This window comes from Pempheris klunzingeri, chromosome 2 (genome assembly GCF_042242105.1).
Source record: "Pempheris klunzingeri isolate RE-2024b chromosome 2, fPemKlu1.hap1, whole genome shotgun sequence".
NCBI classification, from domain to species: domain Eukaryota; kingdom Metazoa; phylum Chordata; class Actinopteri; order Acropomatiformes; family Pempheridae; genus Pempheris; species Pempheris klunzingeri.
Window position 1 is genome coordinate 23,519,886 of NC_092013.1, and position 25,291 is coordinate 23,545,176.

The 25,291-nt window shown below is 39.9% G+C and overlaps 1 protein-coding gene across 1 annotated transcript in view; it reads left to right on the forward strand.

The window, feature by feature from the left end:
* The window catches only part of LOC139213051 (E3 ubiquitin-protein ligase RNF123), a 148,136-nt gene that overhangs the window by 43,612 nt on the left and 79,233 nt on the right, over positions 1-25,291 (forward strand). The window contains exons 30-36 of the mRNA XM_070843666.1: positions 1,109-1,196; positions 2,324-2,408; positions 8,312-8,451; positions 10,652-10,708; positions 11,647-11,778; positions 12,800-12,875; positions 14,070-14,154. Of these exons, the coding sequence (XP_070699767.1) occupies positions 1,109-1,196; positions 2,324-2,408; positions 8,312-8,451; positions 10,652-10,708; positions 11,647-11,778; positions 12,800-12,875; positions 14,070-14,154 (663 nt within the window). The remainder of the gene's footprint in view (positions 1-1,108; positions 1,197-2,323; positions 2,409-8,311; positions 8,452-10,651; positions 10,709-11,646; positions 11,779-12,799; positions 12,876-14,069; positions 14,155-25,291) is intronic.

Sequence of the window (25,291 nt, forward strand, 5' to 3'; positions counted from 1 at the left end):
GCAGATCAATAATATTATTTTCTTGTTAAGGTTGCAAATGGCCAGGTTAGTATGGCTTTCACTTCTCCTTCGGGATCTAAACTAGGCCAGCTACAATGGGTATGCACTGTTGGGGCACCTCCTTTTTTTATTTGCATGTTTCCTTTAGGTAACCTTATATGCAGACGATTCACTGATTTATCTAAGTAGTGACTCTGAAAACCTTTTTTAGACATCTGAAGCCCTCCAACTCTTCCCTACATGACATTGATAAGTGGGTATCTCACTGTAGCCTCAGCTGAGGTAAAGATATTAAGTCTATGGTTCACTCATGTTTCTGCATTTTAGAAACCAAGATTAAAGAATCAAAGATTAAACAGCTTATGCTCAAGGCTTCGTCATATGCCGACTAATCTGTTGTAACTCCTGTTTACACCTCATGTAAATCTCACCCAACAGGGGTAGGGTGAAGTGAATTATTAGTACTATCAACATGTCATTTTGGACAACAGGTAATAGGAAACATAATCAAATAAGGAAAATGTTCTCCTGATCAGACAGAGCTAAAGCAATCCTGTTTGTTTTAATTCTGGATCATCTTACATCATTTCAGATCAATTACCTTTTTCAGTAATGCACTTAGTGTTATTAGGCACAGTGTTTACAGGACATGATGGACCAGATGACACAACATTTTAGATGTTGCATTTTAATCCCTTTTTTAGGCATTGTCCTCCACTCAAGGGTTTCATTGTGTTTTCTCACAATATATACAGAGCAAATAAAGAACATACAGCTGAATGGAAATATGAGCAGAGAACAAAATATGTTAATGTGGAAAATCCTTTAAAAAGTTAAGCAACTGTGCAGAAACTTGGGAGTAAATGTAAAGCAGTTCTGTTTTTTTTTCTTTCTTTGGGACTTTTTTGGTCACAATCCAAACCATCAAGACGCCAAGCTACCAAACGTAATATAATTCATTCTGTGTTCTCTAAAGTACAGACTACTCTTGGTGCCAAAGGCAGAGGGATGTCGCACAGAGTAAATTATTAAATGGAGGATGGATTGTTCCTGCATATCTGAATTCAGCTGTGATCTGTGCTGATGTATATTGATTGTCTGATTTTAGACGTGTCGCCATGATGAAGAATCTGCTGGCTCCGTATGAACAAAGACCCTGGGCTCAGACCAACTGGATACTGGTCAGACTGTGGAGGGTGAGCGCACACACATTGCACAGCTCTACAGTGAACTCCACAACTTTTGTCGAGTCAGAAATGGACAAAACAACTATTGGACAACTTTTCAAACAGCACCATCATCAGGTCAACATTAAAGCACTTGGCTGTAATTTGCCAAGTGCTTTGGTTTATGACCAAATACGTGTAATACTAACAAAATTCCCATCAACCTCAGCTGTACTTTGTGTATACTGCTAATTAGCAAATATTAGCATGCTAACAACAAATCAATTATAAGGACTGTGGTACCAGACTCCAACATGGCGGCCCACTACACATACTTAGTTGTGTTTTTCTCCCTGACTCTGCACAAACACCATGCACACCTAAAAACATTTGTGCAAGGCTCTAGGAAACTTTTACAAATATAAAACCTTCTTGGATAATTAATAAAAAGAGCAATTATTTACTCACATTATTTTATTGTTTGTATATTTTAGATATTTTTTTGAAGTTATTTTCTTTTGTAAAGACTATCTATTTCTGTTCATGTTCATGTACTGTGTCAAAAAGTTACAGGCAGAGTATATAACTTATTCTGGAAGCTCGTATTTTTGAAATACGATCCATCCATCTGTTTTTACCATCCATCTGTTGTCAATACCACTTATCCTTAAGGGTCATGGGGGGGTGGGCTGGAGCCAATCCCAGCTGACATTGGGGGAGAGGAGGGGTGCATCCTGGACCGGTCACCAGTCAATAACAAGGCTGACACATATAGACAGACTACGGTTGTTACCCACAGCATGAATTATAGTAGTATTATACAGTATAAAGCCAAGACAGGAAACCATAATAGTGCATTGAAATACAAAGTAAAGCAAGAATATAAGCATGGTAGCAAAAAATATTGGAACAAAATGGACAGTTTGTCATCAGAGAATAGATGAGGAAGGTACTTAAGGTTCATTTTGATGCTCATACTTATGCTTTTCTTACTTCAGTAAAATTTTGAATTCAGGATTGGATTATACTTGTGACAGGGTGTTTCTACACTATGGCATCACCACTGTTATTTAAATAAAATATCTGAGAACTCCGTCCTCTGCTTTTGGCAACTATGGCAGCAAATCGATGTCTGAGCTCCTTGTGTTGTTTTTCAGGGTTGCGGTTTTGGCTACAGATACACTCGCCTTCCTCACCTCCTGAAGACTAAACCTGAGGATGCCAACCTCCCTAGTCTGCAGAGTAGGTGGCCTCACTCCCTCTCACTGTTTGCCTCCATCTGTTTTGCTGTTACTCTCTTTCTGTTTTTATTTATTTATTTATTTTGGCTGTTTGTGTTGCTCCCTGTCTGTTTTCTCTCGCTGTCATTCTGTTTGTGGGCAGCGGGGAGGCTAAACTGCCTGTCAGTGTGAATGTGAATGAGTGTGTTTGTTGGTGTTAGCTCTGTGGTGAAGCAGTGAACAGTCCAGGGTGTCTTCAGACTTCAGCATTTTCTATTGCTCGGATCATTTCCAGCCGTTCCAAAGCAAAGAACTAAGCTGAAATTAATAAGTCAATGATTTTTATTTCCTGTCCTGTGTGCTTTTTCTCACTCTCACTTTCTCGTTGTGTTTCTGACACTCTGGCTTCCATTTTTGTTTCTGTCTCTCAGTTTTTTTTTCTGTTTTGTACTTCCCCTTCTATCATTTTTGTTCTTTTTTTGGGTATGTGAGTTTTCCTGGTGCAGGTTCAAGTCTTTATTTTCCCCTCACGAATTTCCATAAATAAATTGAGGCCATGACTGCCAGTCTACACCAGGTTTATTTTTACTACATCTCTGTTTGATTTACAGCTTTAATTATCTGTGAGTGTGTGTGTGTGTGTAGGTGGACTTTAAAATGAATGGGTGAAGTTGTCATGGGTGCTTTTGCATTTTGTACAGATGAAGACTATTTTTGGAAAGCAGGAGAGAGATGATTATCTAAGCTGAGGACACACACACACACACACACACACACACACACACACACACACACTGTTCTAACTTCAATCAACTGATTGTCTCAGTGAAGAATGAAGTACAATCACAGCAGCAACAACCCATATGCTAATTTAATTTTGTGTAGTCGATAGTGGCTACATTTCTTGATTTTGATAAGAAAAAGTGTATATTCTATTAGTATATTGTGGATAGTTTAGTCTGGTTTAGCTCACTGGGTGATTACATATAATTTAGAATGAAGCTGATTATATAAAAGGATGGCAATTAAATTAAAATAAAATTTTAGCACAGAATCACAGCACAAGTTTAATCTTTGATTTGTTACAGGAGATCATTTTGCACACACGAGGCTGGAATACTCATTATTCAATTATATATTTTTGTAATTAGAGAGCAATTTTCCTACCATGCTTTTACGATCCAAAGTAGGGTGAAAAAAATTGCATCATGCAGTGTTATTTCTAGAGTAAAAGAAGCACAAAAAAAGGTTTTTCTGACATAATTCATTGTAATCTGTTCATAAAGTGGTAGCGCAAACAACTCAGCTATTTTACAGGGAGTTATCAATCAATCAGTCATTCTTTATTTATATAGTGCCAGTTCATAACAGTGTTATCTCAAGATGCTTTCCATAAAGAGCAGATCTAGACCAAACTCTTTAATTAAGAGGGAGACCCAACGATTCAGGAATTCAAAATTAAGGATCCAAGAATCCCCACATGAGCAGCAGGAAAAACTCCCCTTTAGTTATGTGTCAAACCATTTTCTTTTGTATGTATTAAACAAATGCAATATAACACCTCATCAGTGAGGTAACAGACATTTGGCTCGCTTTATCCATTTCTTTTCCTACACTTTAAACTGCTTTGTTTTAATTCCAGTTTGTCTTGTTTATTTTTGTTTGTGTTCTTGCTTCATGTTGTATTTCAATTGTGGTCGTCTGTTTTGGCCGCATGCTGTAAAGAACTTCTACAATTCACCCTTTGAGCAACATATACATCAGGACAATCCATCCGATGGTTGTTGAGATATTTTATTCTGGACCAAAGTGGTCAAAGTGGACATTTTCTTCCATGGAGCCGCTACTAATCTTGCTAGAAATATCCCTTCCACGTCTTTCAGAGGTGCCTATTTTACATGTTGTGTCTAACACATGTAGAAATGTATCAGAGCTCAGGTGTCCCGTCCTCATGGTTTCACACAATCCTCTGAAGCAAATTCAGGCGAACACCTCTTGGATATATTGTAAACTTCATATTATATTATTGTTATTATTAGGATATTATTATTATTATGTTATTTGAAGAATTTTTTTCTGTGCTCTGTCTTCCAGCCGCTCTGTATTACAGTATAAGCACCAAGATGAAATAGAAATTGATCTCATCTGACTGTAAGGAAGTTAGCAAATCACATTTCCCAAAATGTGGGAGTGTGTTCCTTTTTAATAATTTAATTTAGTCTTAAGCATGCTTTGCCTTGTCATTGTCCTCTTTGATTCAAAGTGGTTTCTGCTCCTCTGTTTCTTTTCCACTTAATTGTGATTTTCTGCTTCCTGCATGATAATTGACTTTCATCCGTGTGCCTTCTCATTTGCATGCCTTTCAGGGGATCTGTCCATTGCTAGTTTTCAAAGTAAGTTATTTTCCATCATTCCCGTTTCTGTTCAGCTGTCGCTGTCATTTATTTTTGCCCCTTTAATAACAGCCATCACCTTTGTTTCAGTGCACAGTCCCACATAAAGATCCCCAAACTGATTAAGTAGTCCGTAGGTGTAGTGCATTTTCAGGACCAGTGATTCCAACTTACACAGACCCTGTTTACACTTGGTTTTAAAATGCCTTTTGGTGACCTGAACGCAAGAGGACATCCGAGACAAAAGGCAGCTCATGCCAGTGTCTACAGGGCTTCGAGCTCTCAGACGGAGTTTTAAATTGTGTCTCCAAGGTGTCCATTTTACCACTTGTGTTCAGATTTAGTCACTTCCGCTAGAAGGTCCACGCGCGCAGTTATTACATCAGTCACCGGTGAAGTGCCATGTTTGTTTCACATTGGCTAGCTAAGAAAACAAAAATGTTTCAAGAGCTAATATACATGTAGGGACCAGAATTAGAAGGACATTGTCATTTGTGACTTGCAAAGGAGCGCAGGTCCTTTGGGACCTGCAAGGAAGATTGCTTTTAGGTGCACTGTCACACAACATATTTTCTCGTCATGTTCTTGTCTGGGTGCATTAGCAGTGACACTACAAAAGATAAGTGGGCTAATGCGTCGCAGACTTCTATAAGTCGCTGAAGTGATTGGATCACAGTGCGTCATTTCTGCTTGTAATTAATGCTGTCCACTTGTGATCTCATCGTCCAGGATGCATTTTACAACTAAGTGTAGACAAGGGCTCAGTTAGCCACTGTAAAGATATCACATCTCATTGTCAACGACATTGTGTTAGTTTTTAGTTCATGTGATTTATCAGTCAGTAATGTCAGTGTTAAGCAGTTATATCTAAAGTTAGCTAACATTAGCTAACATTGAAACTACCAGCTGCACCAGAGCTGATGTACCACACAAAGCTTGATGTATTTTAGTGAGGATGGAAGAATTTTATCACTTATTAATCAAATGACAATTTGTCCTGCCAAAACTTATATAGTTTCACTTTAAATAAAAATTGAAATAATGTAATATAAAAATATTCCTATATTGTAAATGTAAATATTAAAAGTAACACAGCTGCAAAAGTATTATAGCTAAATGTACTAGTAATGTACTATGTCAGTTTATTTAGTTCTTATCACGGTGATATAGGTTCAAATATTGAATTGTCTGATTGGTTTGGCTTTACTTAGTTATTTAATGCTATAAAAGAAGGGGGACAGCGTCATGATTGACGGCTAACCTTAACACAGGTGAGTGTGTGGGTGGCTCCTTGGTACAGTGGCTCCAGCCCCGATGACCGCTGCACAGACTCTGGCTCTGAAATAGCAGCGCCCGTACGGGTCTGAGATACTTGGCTTCAGTATTGTAAAGTGGGAGGAAGAAAAGATGCATCATCCATGTTTATTTAATGGTTGTAAAAATGTAAAACAGCAACCGGTAAATAACTGTTAGAGAAATATAGCACAAAGTACAACATTTACCTCTGAAAGTATAAAGTGGTAACAAATGGAAATACTCAAGCGAAGCACTGATACACCAAAATGATAGTGCACCACAGTGCTGCTATTCATTGCCTGCTGTAGTCTGACCTCTGTGTTCGAATCTTTGGGATAATAAACAGTCTTTCATGCTTCAGAGCAGACGGGTTGATTTGATTCTTCTGGGATGGAGCAGAGAGGAGAAACAGGGGGGAGAGATTATTAGACTTAATGAACACTTGACTCCACAGTGTTCCCATCATGCCTCTCACAGGGGGCTGGAAAGCTTTCCCTCATCTTCTCCATTCACTTCCTTCTCCTCCTCCTCCTCATTCTCATCTCCTCTGTGTGTTCACTTCTTTCCAGTCCCGTTTTGTCCTTTCCTCGTCTGTCCCTCTGCCTGCTCCTGTTAATCCTCTTTTCCATTTCCAAAGTCTCCTTTTGTCCTCTGTTTTCCTTTACAGTCGAGACAGGGTAATATCTTTAAGGTCCTAGATGGTTGGCTCTCTCCTCAGTTCTGAGTCCACTTTCAATACACTACAATGTCCCTTGTTGTAGTCTTGTTCGCCTTGAAACACTCCTCTTGACCCTCCCTCTCTTTTTCCTCATCTTTTCTCTTCCGTTACCTTTATTCATTTATTGGTTTATTTGATAGGAACAGTGCACATTAATAATCATTGCTGTAAATGTGTTTGACGGTCATGTGTTTGCCTGCGTACCTGTGTCTGTCTGTCCATAGCTTAAAAACCGACATCCGTTTAAAAAAAAAAAAAAAAGTGGTCTTGTTCTGAACCAGAACTTCAGCAGATTAACTCCACACTCCAAATGTTTTGATCATCTAGGCACGATCCGAGATGAATAAATCCCTGTTGCTGTTATCTGCCTCGTAGAGTGCAGGGGAGACCACGGCTGGTTGGAACACTTTTCACTCTCTGCTGTGTTTCTCTACCATAATTTATGTTTAAATTAAAGGTCTCAGCTATAAATTGACATGTTTTAATGCACACACGTTTTCCAAAGTAGAGGATTTATGGTTGTGATGTGATTAAATTCATTTTGTGCATTTGCATGCCTACCAGCCCCACCAGACAACCGCCAATAATGATTTCGTTTTTCTGCTCTTTTTTTTAAATGTCAGATTTGAGAGCTAACATCTTTAATAATCTGTTTTTCAGCTGTTGTATTAAGGGTTTTTTAGCAGATTTTGGTCTGTTACTGTGTAAACTGTATTCAGAGATTTCTGCACATCACATAATTTAGCCGAGCTGCTCGCTGTAACATAGCTGCTTATGTTAGCAAGCCTTCAGTCAGACGCGTAGGAATGAGTTGTTCCTCTTTTGTGGCATTAAAAGCAAGATTTGGGCCTCTGAGTAAACTGCTCTGTATTCAGGATTTCAGTCGATATTTAGTGAGACAAACAGTAACGTTAGTTTTCGAATGTCTAACCTAAACATACTTTGATGAGCTACAGTAGGATAAGATTTATTATTTATTACGTACTATTACATATCTGCGTATTATCAGCAGTGTTACTGCTTTACTGGAGAAAACACTTCTGAGGACTGATTTTATTTAAATTTTATCTGGTTCAAAAGTAAAAAGTAAAGTTTGTTATTATTATTATTATTGTTAGTAGTAGTGGTCATAGTAGTAGTGGAAAGTGTAGTGAAATTGGAAGTGGTAGTATTATTTGTTATTAGAATAGAATAGAATAGCCTTAATTGGTCATTATACATAGTACAGTGAAACTTTGAATGGCATCTCTGTAGCAATAAAACCAACAGGCAACAATGAGAACAACAAAAACTGATGTCAAAGAGAGATTAATAATAATAAGGTTGTTTTTAGATAAATGTTAAATGTCTTAGTTAAGCTCTCCACCTCTGTTAAAAAGCTTTTCTGTGGTAACCATCTGGGAATTTCTCTGGGCCCAAAACTGACGGACCCGCTGTAACAAGAAAACATTCGCTGTCTTGTAACCGCAGCTTCCACTGTTTGTTTTCCTGTCCTCTTCCCTCCTCTGATTGGTTTAGAGCCGTGTCCGTCGTTGCTGCTGCAGAGACACATGGCAGAGCTGCTGAGCTTGGACAAAGACATGGCCGCCTCTTTTCTCAACAGCGTCCTGAACCAGCTCAACTGGGCTTTCTCCGAGTTCATCGGCATGATCCAAGAGGTAAGAAAACACAACGACGAGCAACGCAGTTACTCTATGGCTGTATCAGCCAGAATTTTAAATGGTGGCTTTGCAGAATGCTCACCTAAATAGTATTAGTTTGTAACAATGGAGCCAGTGGTGGGCTTATTTATACAGCTCATGATTTAGGGAACATGACAGACTGCCGAGAAGTCAAGGAAATGGTGTGAAGTTCATCTGAGCAGCGGGGAGATGATTTAAGTTTATGGCTTTCTGTTGAAAATGCATCTCTACATTTTAAAAGAAAGAAACATGATAAAATGATTGATTTTATATGATTTTACTTTTACTATTTGAACACGGGTCTTAGCTTCTGAGACACATTGGCCAAAATACAGATGATAGATGTGATAGAAATAAAGTTTTCAACTGAAACAGAACCAACGCAAAGACCCTCAACGATAAACAGGTCTAAAGTGTTTGCTCTAAAGAGGTTAAAGGTTCACTAAGAAATAACAAGTACCTGCTTGCACCTTCAGTTAACCCTTTATCGGGCAAGGGACCATATTTGGTAACTGAAGTGGGAGGTCAAAATGCCGCCCCTTGCCTCACCATGAGGCAGTAGAACTACGAGAAGCCAATCAGCGACAATCAGGCTACATGACAGACCGGCAAGAAACCATATATGGTAACTTCACTGACCTTGATTTTCACCATAAAACTGAATTTTATTTTGAAAAACTCACAAAAGTAAAAAAGTCATGTAATGACCACCAGTAATGGTCTAGGGTTGAAATTTTGAATTTCTAAGTATTTCAATGAGTGCCCTATAAAGGGTAATGTCAGTCATTTCCCAAAGCATCCAGTCATATTTGAGCTTTTGTAATACTAAATGTTTGGGTGATTAACCCACCTGAGCTCGCCAAAACGCGTGTCCACATCTATAACTCACCGCTGTTATGATTTTGCTCATAAGCTTATTCAGTGCAGCCAACTGTCAAATTCATGACACGCTTCTACAACATTCAGTCCTGATAATTGTCAGATTTCTTATTAGATTAAGTATTCCCTGTGGAGTTTCCAAACATCACAGCTAATGAATGCAGCACTCTGTGGCAGTTAAATGGTGAAGCTCTGTTTTCAGGCCTTCACTTCGCAGATCACTCTGCCATTTTAACGACCATTAGAATTTTAAAATCGAGCAACTTTAACAAAAGCCAGCATGGACACGTGTTTCGTTATGAGGCGTCAGCTGTGTTCAGTAAGTTTCACGTCTCTGTGAATTGATTTTCATACTGAATCGGAAACAGTTACATCATTTTAACATTACAGGGCCTCTTGCATGAAATGGCAAATGGTTGTCAGTAATGTCTGCTGTAAGCTCATAAGATTTACTGGGCCGAACCACTGGCACAAGCTTTTAGAGACTGCTCCAGTGGCATCCTGACTGCATCAATCACAGCACTGATATAACACAAGTACAGATGCAGGATGCGGTCCACAGTTAAAAATAGCATAAAGTGTTCTGTTTGTTGTGAGATTATCGTGGGTTTTAGATAAATCCTCACTGTGAATCATCCAACTTAGCACCACTTGGTATTCTAATTGATCATATTCCTGTAGGAATATCTGGTATTTTCAGCACAGCAGCTCTATTTATTGTTCCCTCAGTACTGCACAGCACACATCATTTCACTCTGCATACAAACTGGAAGTGCAGTTTTATGTTTAGTTTCTGCTTTTCTTACTTACTTTTACTTACTTACTTTTTAGGCTTGTTAGCAGCTGAAATACGGTTCAGATATTTATATTCCCCTCTGGGTGAATATTGATATCTTATTATGATGATCTCCTAGCGCCATCATCAGGTCAACGTTTTGATAGATAGATAGAAATACTTTATTGATACCCGGGGGGAAATTCTGGTGAGATGGTGAGCGTGTTAAACATGATCTGCTCAACATCGACATGTTAGCATTGTCAATGTTAGCGTTAGCTTTGTTTGAAATTACTCAATCAAACCAATCTCCATTCATTGTCATTCTATGTTAAGGTGCTGCTGAGCAGATGTGACATTATCTTATATTAAGTTGATATTACTGTCGAGCAAACACCCAAAAAACATGTTTCGTCAGTAGGTAAACTAAGTCAAAATAAGTAAATAAAGGCTTTTTCTTCGGCCGTCCTGCTTTTGTCATCCTCATAGTTCCTTTTCTTCGCTCTCCATTTTGTCTCTCAGATCCAGCAGGCTGCAGAGCGTCCAGAGAGAAACTTTGTGGACACCCGTCAGCTGAAGGTAATCACACAAACTCTTTGCACTGTACACCTTTTCCGCTGTAGGAGCTTCACCACCCGTAACTCCAGGTGTATCATCTGCCCTCGCCTCCCTTTGAGGAGCGGTTCCTGAACCTGAATTTGGACTCAAACCATGATGAATCTTAAATCCAAGCTCAGATACTCTCACGGGGGAAGAACTGTAGCAGCTTGTTTGTAGCACAGCAATCAATATATAGACGATGCTCTGGTTCAGAATCTCTGACGTGTGTTTTGATGCTTTGTTCTGTATTTGTATTCTGTTCTCAGTTTAATTAATTCACTGGTTAAAAGTAATTTAATTAGATCTCCCTGTTCACCATCGTCTTCAGGTAGAGCAGTCATTTAAAAAAAAAAAATTCTTTTACATTTAATGATACTGATGTTTTAAAAGTAATGCGTATGAATATTAACTAACACCTGTATTAGTTCCACTTCCTCCACTATCCTCACACCTCACACCTCACACCTCACACCTCACACCTCACAGGTTCTTACAGGCTGAGGTTGTGTGAAGTTCTGGGTGAAAGGTCATTGACCCTCTGTAGTGGAGAATAGGTCGTGTACGCACCGTCTCCAGTGGAATAAAATGTCAAATCGTGTGCATAAGTTAAATCACAGAGAGTAACTCTCACTGTTTCCACACAGTCTTATTATTACTCTAAATAACTGTCAGCATGCTGACTGAAAAGAGAAAAAATACGTTGGACAAAACAAATGATGTGAAGGTGTTACCTTGGGCCCTTGGTATTTTTCACTATTTTCCAACATTCTTAAAGGATTGTGTGATTAATTGGTTAATCAAGTGTAGAACCTCCAAACTAACATTGAAAACAGTGCTGCGTTAAAGTCACCTATGAATTCCTCTGTCGGTGTTTAGTCGGCTGAACGGACAGTTCATGATGTGAAACCTTGTTCCAGGTGTGTGCAACCTGCTTCGACCTGTCGGTCAGCCTGCTGCGGGTGCTGGAGATGACGGTCACTCTGGTACCGGAGATCTTCCTGGACTGGTCCCGTCCATCTGCAGAGCTGCTCCTCAGACGACTCGCTCAGGTGATTCATGCAAGGGCTTAAATAAATTACCCAACTCAATTCCTCTATGGGTTATACTTGAATAGAAGTAGATTGCACTGCTATAGTACCAACCGATGACACATCACACCTGAAGCTCAGCAGACTTATACGAACACAGAAAGGCCAGTACAGGCTAAAACTGTGTTGAAGGTTTCCAGAGAGAGAGATGATTAAGTGTATGTGATTAAGTGTACTAATTTTTCAGCCACAGCTGTGACTCAGTGTGGTGCCAACACATTCAGAGCATTTCACAAAAAAAAGGCTCCAGGTGCGTATCAGCTTAGCGTGGAAACTCCTCCGGTCAGGTGCATAAAACAAAAGATTTCATCAGATTTATAAAACTCCCATTTCAGTTAGACTGAAATGGACATAGAATCAGCCTTAAACTACGTCTGCATATCAATACCTCTGTCTGCTCCACCTCTCATTAGACCTGCCAGTTAGAGCCAAAGAGGAAAAAGTGCAGTTTCACCATTGAGATTCTCTAACAAGACTACACTCAATAACCACACCACTGTGGTCCTTTATACCCCCTGCCCTCATTACAAGTCATTACATGGACCTATAAACATCATCAGCTGTGATATGTCACTCATCATTATTAAACACCAGAGGGATTATCAGTGAAATTTGGCAAACAACCTCAAGAAACAATGATTTACAGTAAGGTTACTTTTCTCACCTTATATTTAATCTGCCCCTCACAGTTTCATCTTTAGACATGTGTAGAAAACTGTAGCTGTAGTTGATGTGTGAAATGGGTCATAAAGCTTTTTGTGCATATGCACCATTCGGACATTTGACCTCTGGAGGAAACAAGGCACAGAAGGACACAATGGAGGCTGTGGTGGGAAAAGAAACATGACTTTAAATGACATCAATCAGAGACGATCCATGATATAATTTAGCTACAGAATCAGAAATACTCTATTTATGCCGGGGGGGGGGAATTTGGGAAATGGACAAATGAATATGTATGTGTGTGTCTTTTCCTCTGCAGCTGTTGAACCAGGTGTTAAACAGAGTGACCGCAGAGAAGAACTTGTTTGATCGTGTCGTCAACTTGAGACTGCCAGGTACACACACACACACACACACACACACACACACACACACACACACATGCGCGCAGAGGTAATTTTTTAGTTATGCTTCATTTTACTGTCTAATTTTCCAATATTTTTTTTCCAGTCATGTCATTTGGCTTTAATTATATGCGAAAAGAGACGAGGTTCTAGGAGTTATTAGAATCTTTTTTTTTCGTTTTGTGAGCAGCTGTTGAAAGCTCAGCTAAATATTCATTTGTTTTTGGAAACTTTATTTGTGGAATTACACGTTTGCCTGTAGACAAGTTTCACATTCATGCACGTTCAGTCCAGCACGGACTTAAAGATTCTCTTGTTACACTAAACAGAGTGACTCAATTAAAAGGGTACCAATTCACCACTATGTCCATTTCCCTTAGAACTGGGGCAAATTTACAGATTTCTTTCAACATTTCCTATGAATTTTATCGTTATGTATCAGTAAATGTCTATGAAAGTACAACGTTTACCCATTTTCTGATAAGAACCTGTATAAAAGCAAAGATAACTGCAGAGATGACTCAATAAATGCAGTCAGCAGAGCGATTTAGACACAGCAAAACGACTGGATAACCCTGCGAGTTAATTAAATGGGTGGAAAAAAAAAAAAAGATCCCTTGCTGAGAAAGTTATTATTCCCTTTTTGTTTGACAAAGAGGACTACGCAGCCTCCCCCCTGTAAGTATTTTGCTGAGGTGGGGCTTTTGTAACAAGCGAAAAATAATTTCAGCCAGCAGCGGGAGGTCTTTTTAGGTTGAACTGTTACAGGATTGTTGAAGTGCATTGTCAGTGTGCTCGGGAGGCCTGGTGGTCAACATGATGGAGTAGAAGAAGAAGAAAACAAAGAAAGCATCCACAGTGCCAGTCAAACGTTTGGACACGGCTTCTCATTCAATTATTCTCTTCATTGTAGATTAATTTTGACGCCATCAAACGTATGACGGCACACATATCCTCTGTAAAAGTAGCTTCTAACTGGATGAGTTAGGGGAAACGTAAAGAGTCTTTCGGTCTGACAGTAATTTACAAAGTTCTTAGCTCTAAAACTTCTTCAGTCTGATAGAAGTCAGAGGAGTCTGGTGTTTATTCAGACATGAAATCAACATATTGATTAATTAATTGATTAATTACACAACATTGTCAGTGCAGTCCTGCGTGTCAATATTAAAACAAGTCTGCTTGCAGGTCTGGAAAGTGTGGACCACTACCCCATCCTGGTAGCTGTCACAGGCATCCTGGTTCGAATCCTGGTGGATGGAGACAGGCAGGGGTAAGATCTTTTTTTTCATGTCTGCTTTTTCTCTTTGTGTGTTTGGGTCTGAACTGGATTTTCACCCATAATGCACCTGAACCATGCTGTAAGTGGATCCCTGCAGAGGGAATTTTCGCAGCAGTACTTCAGACAGTTAATTGTACAGTGGTACAAAAAGTTGTAGAAGTGGTCCTGCAGATTGCCTCGGCCACCAGCAGCCGTCATCAAAGCACGTCCGCTGCAAGTGCTTGTTATTCGAAATGTCTGCATTACTGAAAGTATCCCTGCAGAGATGGATCTATAAGATCCCCTTTGTTTAAACAGAACCAGCTATTATATTGCCCAGTTGAAAGCCACCATTTACAACAAATGGTAACTTTACTTTGCAGAACTGGAGGGTTGCTGGTTGCTGTGTGTTTGAAGTTTTAACATGCTAGTTTGGATCCATACTAACTCTTAAAAACCCCTGAAGTCACACAATAAAACAAACAAACTCAGCTATCGATAGGGTTTAGCTGAGACCGGTACGGTAATTTTACCTGATGTCCTTTGTCTGATGCAACTGTTGAATTAATGTTAAACTTTAGAGGGAACTAGTAATCAGGCCTGTTCAGCAGGGTTATGAAGAAAGTGAAAGTTAGCTGCCAGTGTGCGGTTCGCCCAGCTCATCTTTGTTTCTAGCCCAGGAGGCTAACAGGGCCAACGTCAGTGTCTGTCCCATGTACACAGTGTCTAAAGTCCTGAATTCTAACCTTATTTGGAGCTCCGCTCAGTTGCTTTAACTGCTTGTTAGCTTGTGGTTTTATTCGGTGAAATCATTCCTTCTTAGAGCTACAGGACCGGACTTTGGACACTTTGTCGGCTGTGGCTCAGTGGTAGAGTGGGTCGTCCCTCAATCTGAAGGTCGGGGGTTTGATCCCCAGCTCCTATGGGTCAACATGTCGAAGTGTCCTTGAGCAAGACACTGAACCCCAACTTGCTCCTGAAGCATGGCTTCAGTGTGTCAATGAGTGTGCAAGAATAGTCTCCTCCAAATTAGATCCCTCCTGTATGAATGATGTGTGAATGGGTGAATGAGGATGTGATGTTAAGTGCTTTGAGTAGTTGAAATAACTAGAAAGTAGTTGAAATAACTAGAAAGGTGCTATACAAATACAGACCATTTACCATTTAACATTTACATGACAGACATTAGCCCTGGTGTATTAGCCTCTAAAATCAGTTCTCAGGCATTAGTTTCTCTTTTTGTAGCCCAAGTAAACATAAGGTTAATACTCTGTTCATCACGTTGTCATATTGCTTATTACTAATAGAGTACAATGTTCAATAAATATACTGATACAAAGCTCAGTGTGTAGGATTTAGGGGGATCTCTCAGTTACAATGGAACATAGTATCAAAGCTATGTTTTCAATAGTGTGTAATCACCTGAAGAGTCACCTTACATTGAACCCTTTACGTACAGAGTATGCCATGTTGCATTGCCATGTTCCTGCAGTAGCGTAGAACAGACAAACAAGGCCCTTTTGCACTTTTACACTGAAGTTGCAGCTTGAATTTGGTGACTCAAATGAACCAGTTGGAAGATGACAAAAATGGAAGAAGATGTACGCCTATTGTGTTGTGACAAATACCTTCTCCAAAGGGGGGGGGGGGGTAAGGCGAAGGGTATTCAGTTGGTAGATGCCACTAAATCCTTCACACTGGCCCTTTAATTTCAATTGCGTGTCATTATGGTTTAAACGATATGACGTGAACACGACACAAGTTATTTTCTTAATCTGATGAGAGCTGGCTGAAGTTCTGTGGAGTGCTACAGTGTGTGTGTGTGTGTGTGTGTGTGTGTGTGTGTGTGCGTATTAACATTCGTCTCGCAAAGCTAATTCTTAAGTTATTAAATCCAAAAATGTGCCCGTCGCTTAGCTTATTTGACGGCGTGCTGCACCGAGTCCACTCTGCACAGTTCTGCCTTTTTTCATTCTGTTAACATTGCTTTATCAACAACATACAAAATTGCTTTCTTGCAATATGGTAGAATATGCAATATGGGAAACTTAGAACTGAAAAGATTAGTTGACAAATCGAATTGGTGTGCGTCACTTTTCAGTCAAAATTATAAAAAAAAAAAATAATGGTTCCAGCTTTTCAAATGTGCATTTGCTGCTTTTTTTCTGTCTCACTAAATTAAATGTTTACAAAGCATTTGAAGACATAACAATGGGTCTAAAGAGCGTTACGATTTTTCATTATTCCATTCAGGAACTTGAGCATCTTGACGCTGTGCACTGAGCACACTCCATATTCTCACATTTTACCAAGCACGCAATTAATCAGGAATATAATTGTTAATTCCAGCTCTGAATCAATTCCGTCTTGTAGCACCAGATGATCTGTCCTGTAGCACCAGAACAGTACATTTCCGACATGTGAAAGGTTTCTTCAGCAGTGAACAGGAGGTTGAACGTTGAATGAGGATATCATTTATCGAGGGATATCTGAAGAATCAGCGATCACTCTGACAATAAACTAATTAGGGACACAGAACAGATTTCCAGTCTTTTTTATTTCATCTGTGACTGCTGGTCTTTCATCAACATTTGATTGAGCTTTAATTAATGGGACCGTTCCTCCCTTCACATGGCTGCGAGCATGAATCCAAACTCATTACCACTCAATTACTCTCAGACTGGATGACACTGTGAAGGTTTGCTGACAGTTTGTGAATCAGCATGAAATGGTGGAGAGAAGAAATCCACTCTGTTAAATGGTGTTTCGGGTTGAGGCCCCCTTCAGGCCTCCCGTACCGCGTGAAGCTTGTGACACTGTGCGGAGCGTCATTTGGATTAAAGTGTTGAGCAGCGTCTTGACGTGGCCGAAGGGTGTTTGTGTCCGTGGTTAACTCCATAATTAGGTTTCAGATCTAATCTCTAAAGGAAATAACACTTTAACCTCCTTTCACGTTGCACACAGAAACACACAATCAGGCCACAACAGGAACTTAAAGCTTCACTTCATCTCGGTTTATCTTTGTAAGGGCGTATACAGCAGCTCGCCCCCCCCCCCTCCACATCATCAGATAGACAGTAGAAGTAGAAGCACTATTAATCACCAAACTAAAAGCAATCGAAGGCTCTAAGCTTCAACAGCTACGTGTGGAATTGGTTGCCTGGTTGTCAGAAGTTGTGGAGGCCATGCAAAAGCATAAAAGCATTAATGAAAAACTTGAGAGAACAGGCAGCATAATGGGAGCAATAAAGGACTAATGACTTTTACAGGCGGGTAGTAAAGACATGCTCAGGTCTGATCAATGTGCTCTTTCATTTCCTCATAAAGTGTTGATCACAAACCGGGGTCATCGGCTCAGGTACATTTCCTCACTAAAATCGCTCGCTGTCTTCCGACTGTCTCCATCTTAGAACCTGTAAAGCTCCACTGCAGCTTCGTGTTCAGCATCGCCGGCTCTTTGCTCTTGTCCACTGGACACTGAAACAGAATAGACCTCTTCGCTTTAATCGTCGTGGAGTGATTTGATTTTAATGTGGAAATTTAATGAACACAACTTGCTCATTTATAAAAGAGAATTATATATAATGAATGCATTTTATATTTCCTGCATTATTGTGTTTTCAAAGTAACATTTACATTAGTGGGCTCTGTTTTCTCACTCAGAAGCCGAGCAGCGACAAAACGCTACATCTACTTTATTGTCTCTTAATGAAATGCCTGACGGACTGCAGCGCCTCTGGAGAGCTGTGTCTCAGTCAGACCGATGCTCAAAAGTCATTACGTGAAAATGTAAAGTCGTCTGAATCGGCTCCACTTCTTTCACTGTCGTCTGTTTCGCTACTGAGCAGCTCTCTCCGACCAAACGGGACATGAAAATATCACCATTATCTGAAGCTGTGCTTTTTTTTTTTTTAATGATGTTTATCCAAAACTAGCACCGCACTGATATAGTGGCTGATATTAGTGCAAGGTAGATGTATCGGTATCAGTGTATATGTCAGCCAGTAACTAACAAGAAATCAGGTCATTCAGATGAAGAATCTCCATTCTAGAGTTTGTGCACCACTGAGTGTGGACAGGTTGTGTCCACACTCAGGGCCTCTATTCTTAAAAATGTGTATCAAGACTTTAGTTTACCAAGTAATAATGTAATAATTGCACATAATATCATATAATGTTCTTCGTCCCAGCACTAATTTGTACAACAGAGTCATGTCTATTTTTACCCAAATAGTGTTTTAATACTCTCTATGACTGCCTATATTTCCTCTTTGCTGCACTACCATGTTAAGATCCCATTAGCAACACTTAAGACTTCTTGATTTTCCACATTTGCATCAAAAGCCTCCGTATATAAAGAAGGCTGCAGGACTTTATGTGACAGTTCTGGAGGAAATGTTGAGTTTCATATGGTAGTTTAACATTGTTTGGGGGGGGAAAAGTCAAAGTGGAACAACTGACACGACTCTGACAAGACTGACACAGTTGGTGCGGTATAAACACTCACATTAAACTGAGACAGCACATGAACATGAGGGAAGAATTGCGGGTTATTAACTGGGGAACGGGATGAAATTAGAGTTTCTGTTGTGAGCGTGTTCCAAATAAAGGCCCGGACCTCTCTGCCACAGAGGCAAACGTGGAACCACAGACGTTATCTGTGAAGCTCCTGGTTATTCTTCATTTGAGCTCCTATTGTGGAAAAGAGCTAAAACCAAAATGCCTGGGTTTTTCTCTCATATACGTACGAGCTCTCTCACGCAGCTCACACTTAACGTCCTCATAATGAGAGCCACTGTGGGGCGTATCGCAGGGTGTTGATGGGTTGCAGCGTGGATCAAACTTAGTTAGCAGATGATAAAAGCTCTGGCTGGTGCCAAAGAAAACCACCGACTGACAGGAATCAGACCCTTCCACTGAATCTCTGCACTCAACACTGACTCAAATGATCTCAGATTGAGTCTGTAAAGCACGCGGACATCTAAAAACAGACAGCATTATTTTGATTGGGAACAAGATCGCTGATTTTACAATAACACTACACATATATTTATTCTAGCAATAACAAGAGGAATTCACAGACATGGAATGTAAACAAAACATGTAATGGTGAATCATTTAAGCAACTAAAGCAGGTTAAATCAGCTCACCTGCAGCCAGATGTGCCCTGTCCAGGTGTGAGGGCACATTGCTTTCAGAATATTGTCAAGCAAACTATTATTTTCTACCTTGAAACTCCAGCAGGTACGAGCTTCTTCAGTCATGTCGCTCATCTTTTGTTGTTTCTACAAAGCCTTTTCCTTTCACCACATTGTGCTCCGTCGTCCCTCACACACGTCTGATTTATTGACATGGATGCCCGGTCCCCCTCAGCTTGTGCGGTCTGGCGCGTGCACTTTAAATTGGGAGCGTTTGTTTTGATGTGCTGGATCTCCCACCGCAGAAACACGGTAGAATCACTGACGCATAAAAATGAGATCTGCACACCTCTGTGTTTATCAGCTGCCGAACTGCTTCTGCTGATTGTTATGAAGGAAAACTGAGAGCTTGAGACTGGAAGAAAACCTCTGTGCCTTTCTGGACTAAAGCTACTCTCACGTGTGTTAGCTATCAGTGCTGGTAATGGTTTCAGCATTAGTATGCAACTCTGTTTTCTGATGAGTTTGGATATAAATCGACTGTAAGTCTGTGCTTTTGTTGTTTCCCCCCTCTCTGCTCTGCTCCTGTTATCTCATACTATCTGGCCTTCAGATCACTCAGCTGTTTTAGCATTCAGCTGTGTTTTCCGGCCGTTGCATCAGAAAATGTATTGATTGCCTCTTGGTATCCCCCTCTGGTTTATAAGCGTAGCTCAGCAGTTTATAAATTCTCCTCATTTTTCCATATCATGGATGTCCAAGAAATGTCACTGAGTGAGCTACAGTGAATAAATGTGAGTAATCTAAACGGCCTTTATCGAAAATTTGATACCGAAGATTTCTCTCATATATGGGAGAACGGGGTCGGTTGTCTCGCTGTTGTGTCATCATGTCGATACCAAACATTTGGCATGATGTCATGCTAATTTCTATCTGGTATTTTTGTGTAAGACACACAAAACATTGAGATTTGTAAAATAAAAGTTTGTAGGCATCTCACGATCAAACATTTATTCGAAAGAGGAAGGCAATAGGTTTAATTTTAGCCTACCTGTCAGTTGCTAGCTGAAGACATGTGGTAGCTAGCACAAAATCTATGTCAGGAGGTCAGGTGGGGCTGGTGGCTCACCTGTGACATCCATTAGAGGTGATGTCCATAATTAGCTGTTTTGAAACTATGGCTTTAATGAAAGCTCGATTTTTTTTCAACACTGTAAATTCCTTCACTTTACTTCTCATTATGGAGAGTCAATTTTTTTATTTTAAAACTGATTTGATGTCTCTCGCTTAAAAAAACTCAATAATTACAAGGATTTTTGAAATGACATTTTTGACTAAAACCTCATTGCTCATCGTCTGTGAAGATTCTCAGTCATCCAGGTCATAATTATTCCTTAGGAGATGAGCAAAAGTCAACTGGACTTGTTGAAGGTACTTGAAGTTTCGTTTCGCCTCCCATCGAAACGTCAGAACTGAAGAAGCCTCTTGGGTGGGAGGTGAAACGTCTTCAAGTACCATCAACCAGTTGATCAGTCCAGTTGACTTTTACTTCAACTCCTAGGGAACTCACTGCTAATCACAGGGACAACTAACTCCATACATTGTGACAACAACATGAAAAGCAACAATTGTGTGTAAGAGTGTCTTTGACAGTTAATAAGAAAGAAAGGGAAACCCATTTTAACCCAAGACCTTAAGCTTTTCTCTGATGTAAGAATTACTATTGTAAGATGTGATGTTAGCAGTTCACATGAGAGTAAAAACAAACTCGCCCCCCCCCTGCTCAGCTGACTTCTTTTTATCACTATGGAGAATGGATGTAGAGCACAAGCACACCAAATCGGAAACACTTACTAAGGCATACGTCCACAAACACGGAGAGCGAATAAGCTGCGGGCTGCTGTTGGCATTAGTCGACATTATTAGCACGGGAGTTGACTGTTACAGCAGTCACGACTGTGTGATGGTATCGCAGTTCTCCCTCAGGAAACAGGCTGTGATGTTGCAGGTTGTGGCCGTAACGCAGCTCTCGTATCTGTTTTTGTAACCTCTTGATGCTGATGCTGCCAGACGCCGGCACAACGAGCCACATCCCACCCGTTTAAAAAACGAGCTGAGAGAGAGCAGCCGTGCTGGTGCAGTGACTGACGGCTCGTGAAACGCGGTTCGCAAATATTCAGCTGGAGTCGACATTTCCTCACTGACAAATGAGGCAATTAAGCAGCTGTGGCTGACATTTCTGCTGTCATAGGAACTAATTTCACTTCAAGTGTTTTCTCAACAACAGATTTTCTAAGTTGGTGGTTCACAGCAAATCATCAGCCAGTAAAAATATGATTCAGTATTCAAGAGAAGTCTGTTTTGTGCATCTCTCTTTTTTTTTTTTTTTTAAATTTACACTCAATCCATCTGTCTACACGATTGAGTGTTTATTTATTTTCATGTCATGTCACAAGACACCAGAATTACAGCTGCAGTATTAAAACATTTAACTACTTTTCATTTAATTACAACTTATTTTACAGCTCGGTCTTAAACAAAATATTCCGTCTTCTCTCCCAAGCTTGGGGGTAATAATAATAATAATAAAAAAAGTTTCCTTCCTAAAGAGCCTAAAGAAATCAGCAAAAATGGAGAACATTTTACTGAAAGAACATCTCTTGAATCCTCATAAACTGAACAGCCGAACAAAGAATGAACCTCATTCTCATTCGTTTGATGTAGCTCACATAACAAACAAAGTCCTGCCGGTCTCCAGGGATAATGGTACTGTTCCTGAATGTAATTGCACATAGGGATCTTTGTTCTACACAGTAGCTTTTCTGTATAAGAAACAATAATTGTTTATACCATCTATCTATCTATAAACTACGACAAAAGCTTTATCATCCTCACGACTCTAACTCCTGCTGCTCCCTCTCTCGTACAGATCAAGAGTGTGCCTAGGTGAGAATTATGCATTTACCCTTAGTATGTAATAGTATGTCAGGCCTCCTCCTGAGGTGGATCATATTTAGAGCACAGACATGAGAGTATCAGTCTGAACATCTCACTCTGAGAGAAAGAGAGGGTGTCATTAAATGTCAAACTGTTCCTTTAAAGTGAAGTTGACTTGATGTTTTGTCTTTCTAATTATTCTGTTTGAAGGAAAATATCATACATGAAGTTAGACTTCATTGCTGCAAAGTTTTAAGCCGATATTTGTCAGGATTTGAAGCACTTTTTTTGCCTAATTGAGAAATGTGGAAAAGAGCTAAACCTAATTATTGTTGCCGTGTGTGTTGTCTTATATTAATGTGTTTGTGTTTAGGACAGATTGCAGGTGAGACGCCTGGTGTGTGTACGGTGTTTGAGGTTTTTTTTTTTTCTCAGTTGTGTGAATGAGTGTTAATTCAGGTCTAATGAGTCCCATGAATGCCTCACCTCGTCTCTGCTTTCCCTCATCCTCCTTCTCTCAGCTTTCAGTTCATCATCTTGCTTATGTCACCAACACATTTTTGTTGTCTAGACAACTCATGTAATAGTGAAGGGTCAGTGTTTTTCAATACCCGCAACAATCCAACCCGTTCCGAGAACCCGCAAATGCTTTATACCGGCGGTGTAAGCGAAAGCTCCGGATACCACACAGGGAAGAACTTACAGATGAAGCGTCAACACCCTAATGATGATGAAGCTACTTGCAGGCGTGTGTTTGAGAGATAGAGAGTGAGTGACTGAGAGAGGGGAAAAAGAAGGTGGATTATTCCCCACGATGTTTCTGTAAATCATAAATAACTCACTAGGCATGCAGCTTTGTCATTTGTCAGCCTGTGAAATCGTATAGTAAGCAGATCCAAACCCACTTCACCAGGACCCGCAGGGCTGGGGGTCGACTCGTGGATTACTTCCGTGCAAAGAATGGTATAATGAATGGTAATATAAATGACTTTAACGTCGATGTACGCTCTTGGTTCGGCAGATTTACATTTACTCACAATCTCAATTGCTTCTGCGTAGGCGGTAAGTTTTCATGGTGTGACCAATTTTGCTCACGGCACCACCATTATATTATAATGTTTTGTTATACATGATCTGCCAAGAATTATAAAAAAAAAAAATGTATCCCAAAAACCTAAAAAGAAACCGATCTCAAGACTATGCAGTACAGTTCTATTGAATAACCATCGAGCATAAATGAAACACTGTCGCAATGAAACGACTTTAAAACAGTATATACATAGTATAAGTGCATGTATATACGGTATAAGTAAAGTTGTATAGATGCTATAAGTTTATAACATGGGGCGTAATCAGTGTTTGAGATTCTCTCTGCAGACCAAGTCATGACCACTTCTGCAGAAACTTCTGCTTCCTTAATAACTGGTCTGAGGTGGAGGGTATTTGGAGAGTGCTGAGTGTCGGGCAGCAGTACAACGGAATGGTGCAGTGATGGGATACCACAGGAAGGCTCGCTGCCCATTAATGGACTCTGTGTGACCAGTAACGTAATTGTTGAAATGAATAAAGGCATTAGTGTCGTCCACAGCAGGGCTGAGCTGCCTCCTCCGAGGCGAGGCAACGAGAAAAACTCTGGGAATTCAGAAATTCAAGTTTGTTTAAGCACAATAACACAGTGTATCCGGTCAGTTCCTCCAGCAGTAAGTGTCAAAAGACAAATGCATACATGAGATGATCATTACACACGAGCCACCTGTGTAAACCTATAGCCTATTGATTATGTATACATAGGTAAATATAACTGCAGCGTAGCATGTTCAGCAGCACGGAGAGAAAAGCAAACTGATCAGTACTCGTTAATAATTGAATGCCTTTTGATCTAAAATTAACAGCCAGACTTATTGGCTGGAGACAAAAAGCATCCACAAACATTTTGTGGATGTACAAGGTCTCATTTCTTGTCATCACAGCTCCTCGTGACGTCTCTTCAGTGACTCTGTATCGACTACATTTAAATGATCCATAAAATATGTAAATCAGAAACTTTTGGTCAGTTGATTTGCAGAAAACTAATGGGAAGCTATTTTGATAACTGATTAAAAGTAAAAAAATTTTAAACCAAAATGTTAAACATTTTCCTTTTGGTTTGATTGGCTCAGTAGCAGGTTGACATTTAGTGAAATGGTCTTAGAGTTGTTTCTGTTGTTCAGATTGATACCACTCTCATGTCTGTATGCTGACTATGAAGCTACAGCCAGCGGGTGGTTAGGCTGTTCTTAATATGTTAACACTATTGAACTTTTTTTCTCAGAGCAGGCTTTGGTGCAGCAAGTCTTAAACGCTCATCAGTGCTAAACAAATAGTGTCTGAATACATTTCTCTATTAGAGATGATGTTAGTCAAAGCCTCTCTCTGCGCCAATATATGACCTCTTAAGGACATACATGTTTTGTGTCATCAATATTGATATCAACATCAAACTCTCAGAAAGAAAGCAAATACACTCTTTCCCAAAGTATGAATTGGTCCTTTAAAAATCCTCAACATCAGCTTTGACATTTTAGGTTAAATCTCATTTTAAAGTCTTTAACCCCCAAAGACAACTGGAAGATCCATAATTGCAAAACTCCCATGTGCCTTTTTTGTTAACAATGACACGAATTTAATTCAAATTCAAATGGAGATCATAATGCTTCCAAAGATACGAGCCATGTGTTAAAACGATGCACAAGATGTGTAGATCCAAGTAGTTAAAGAGTTTGTATATGGCATTGTCATACATTACATATTTCCTTTCCTTTTAACTACTTAAGGGGAAATTGAAGGGAGGCAACAGTTCATGGGCTTCAAGAAATAAAAGCAGGAGTCTTGATGGAATTGACCTCTCTGCCTCTCAGATTGTTTCGGACTCAGAGAACATCACGAACAGACATTAGTTCTGAGGTCTTATCACTCTGGCCAGTCCGCCCATGATCGAATTCCATCAAGGACTCTTCTTTAGTCTCTTCTGCACATATTGCTCCCATTAAGGTGTCCACACATAATGGTATTTATTGACCAGTGAGTAGACAATA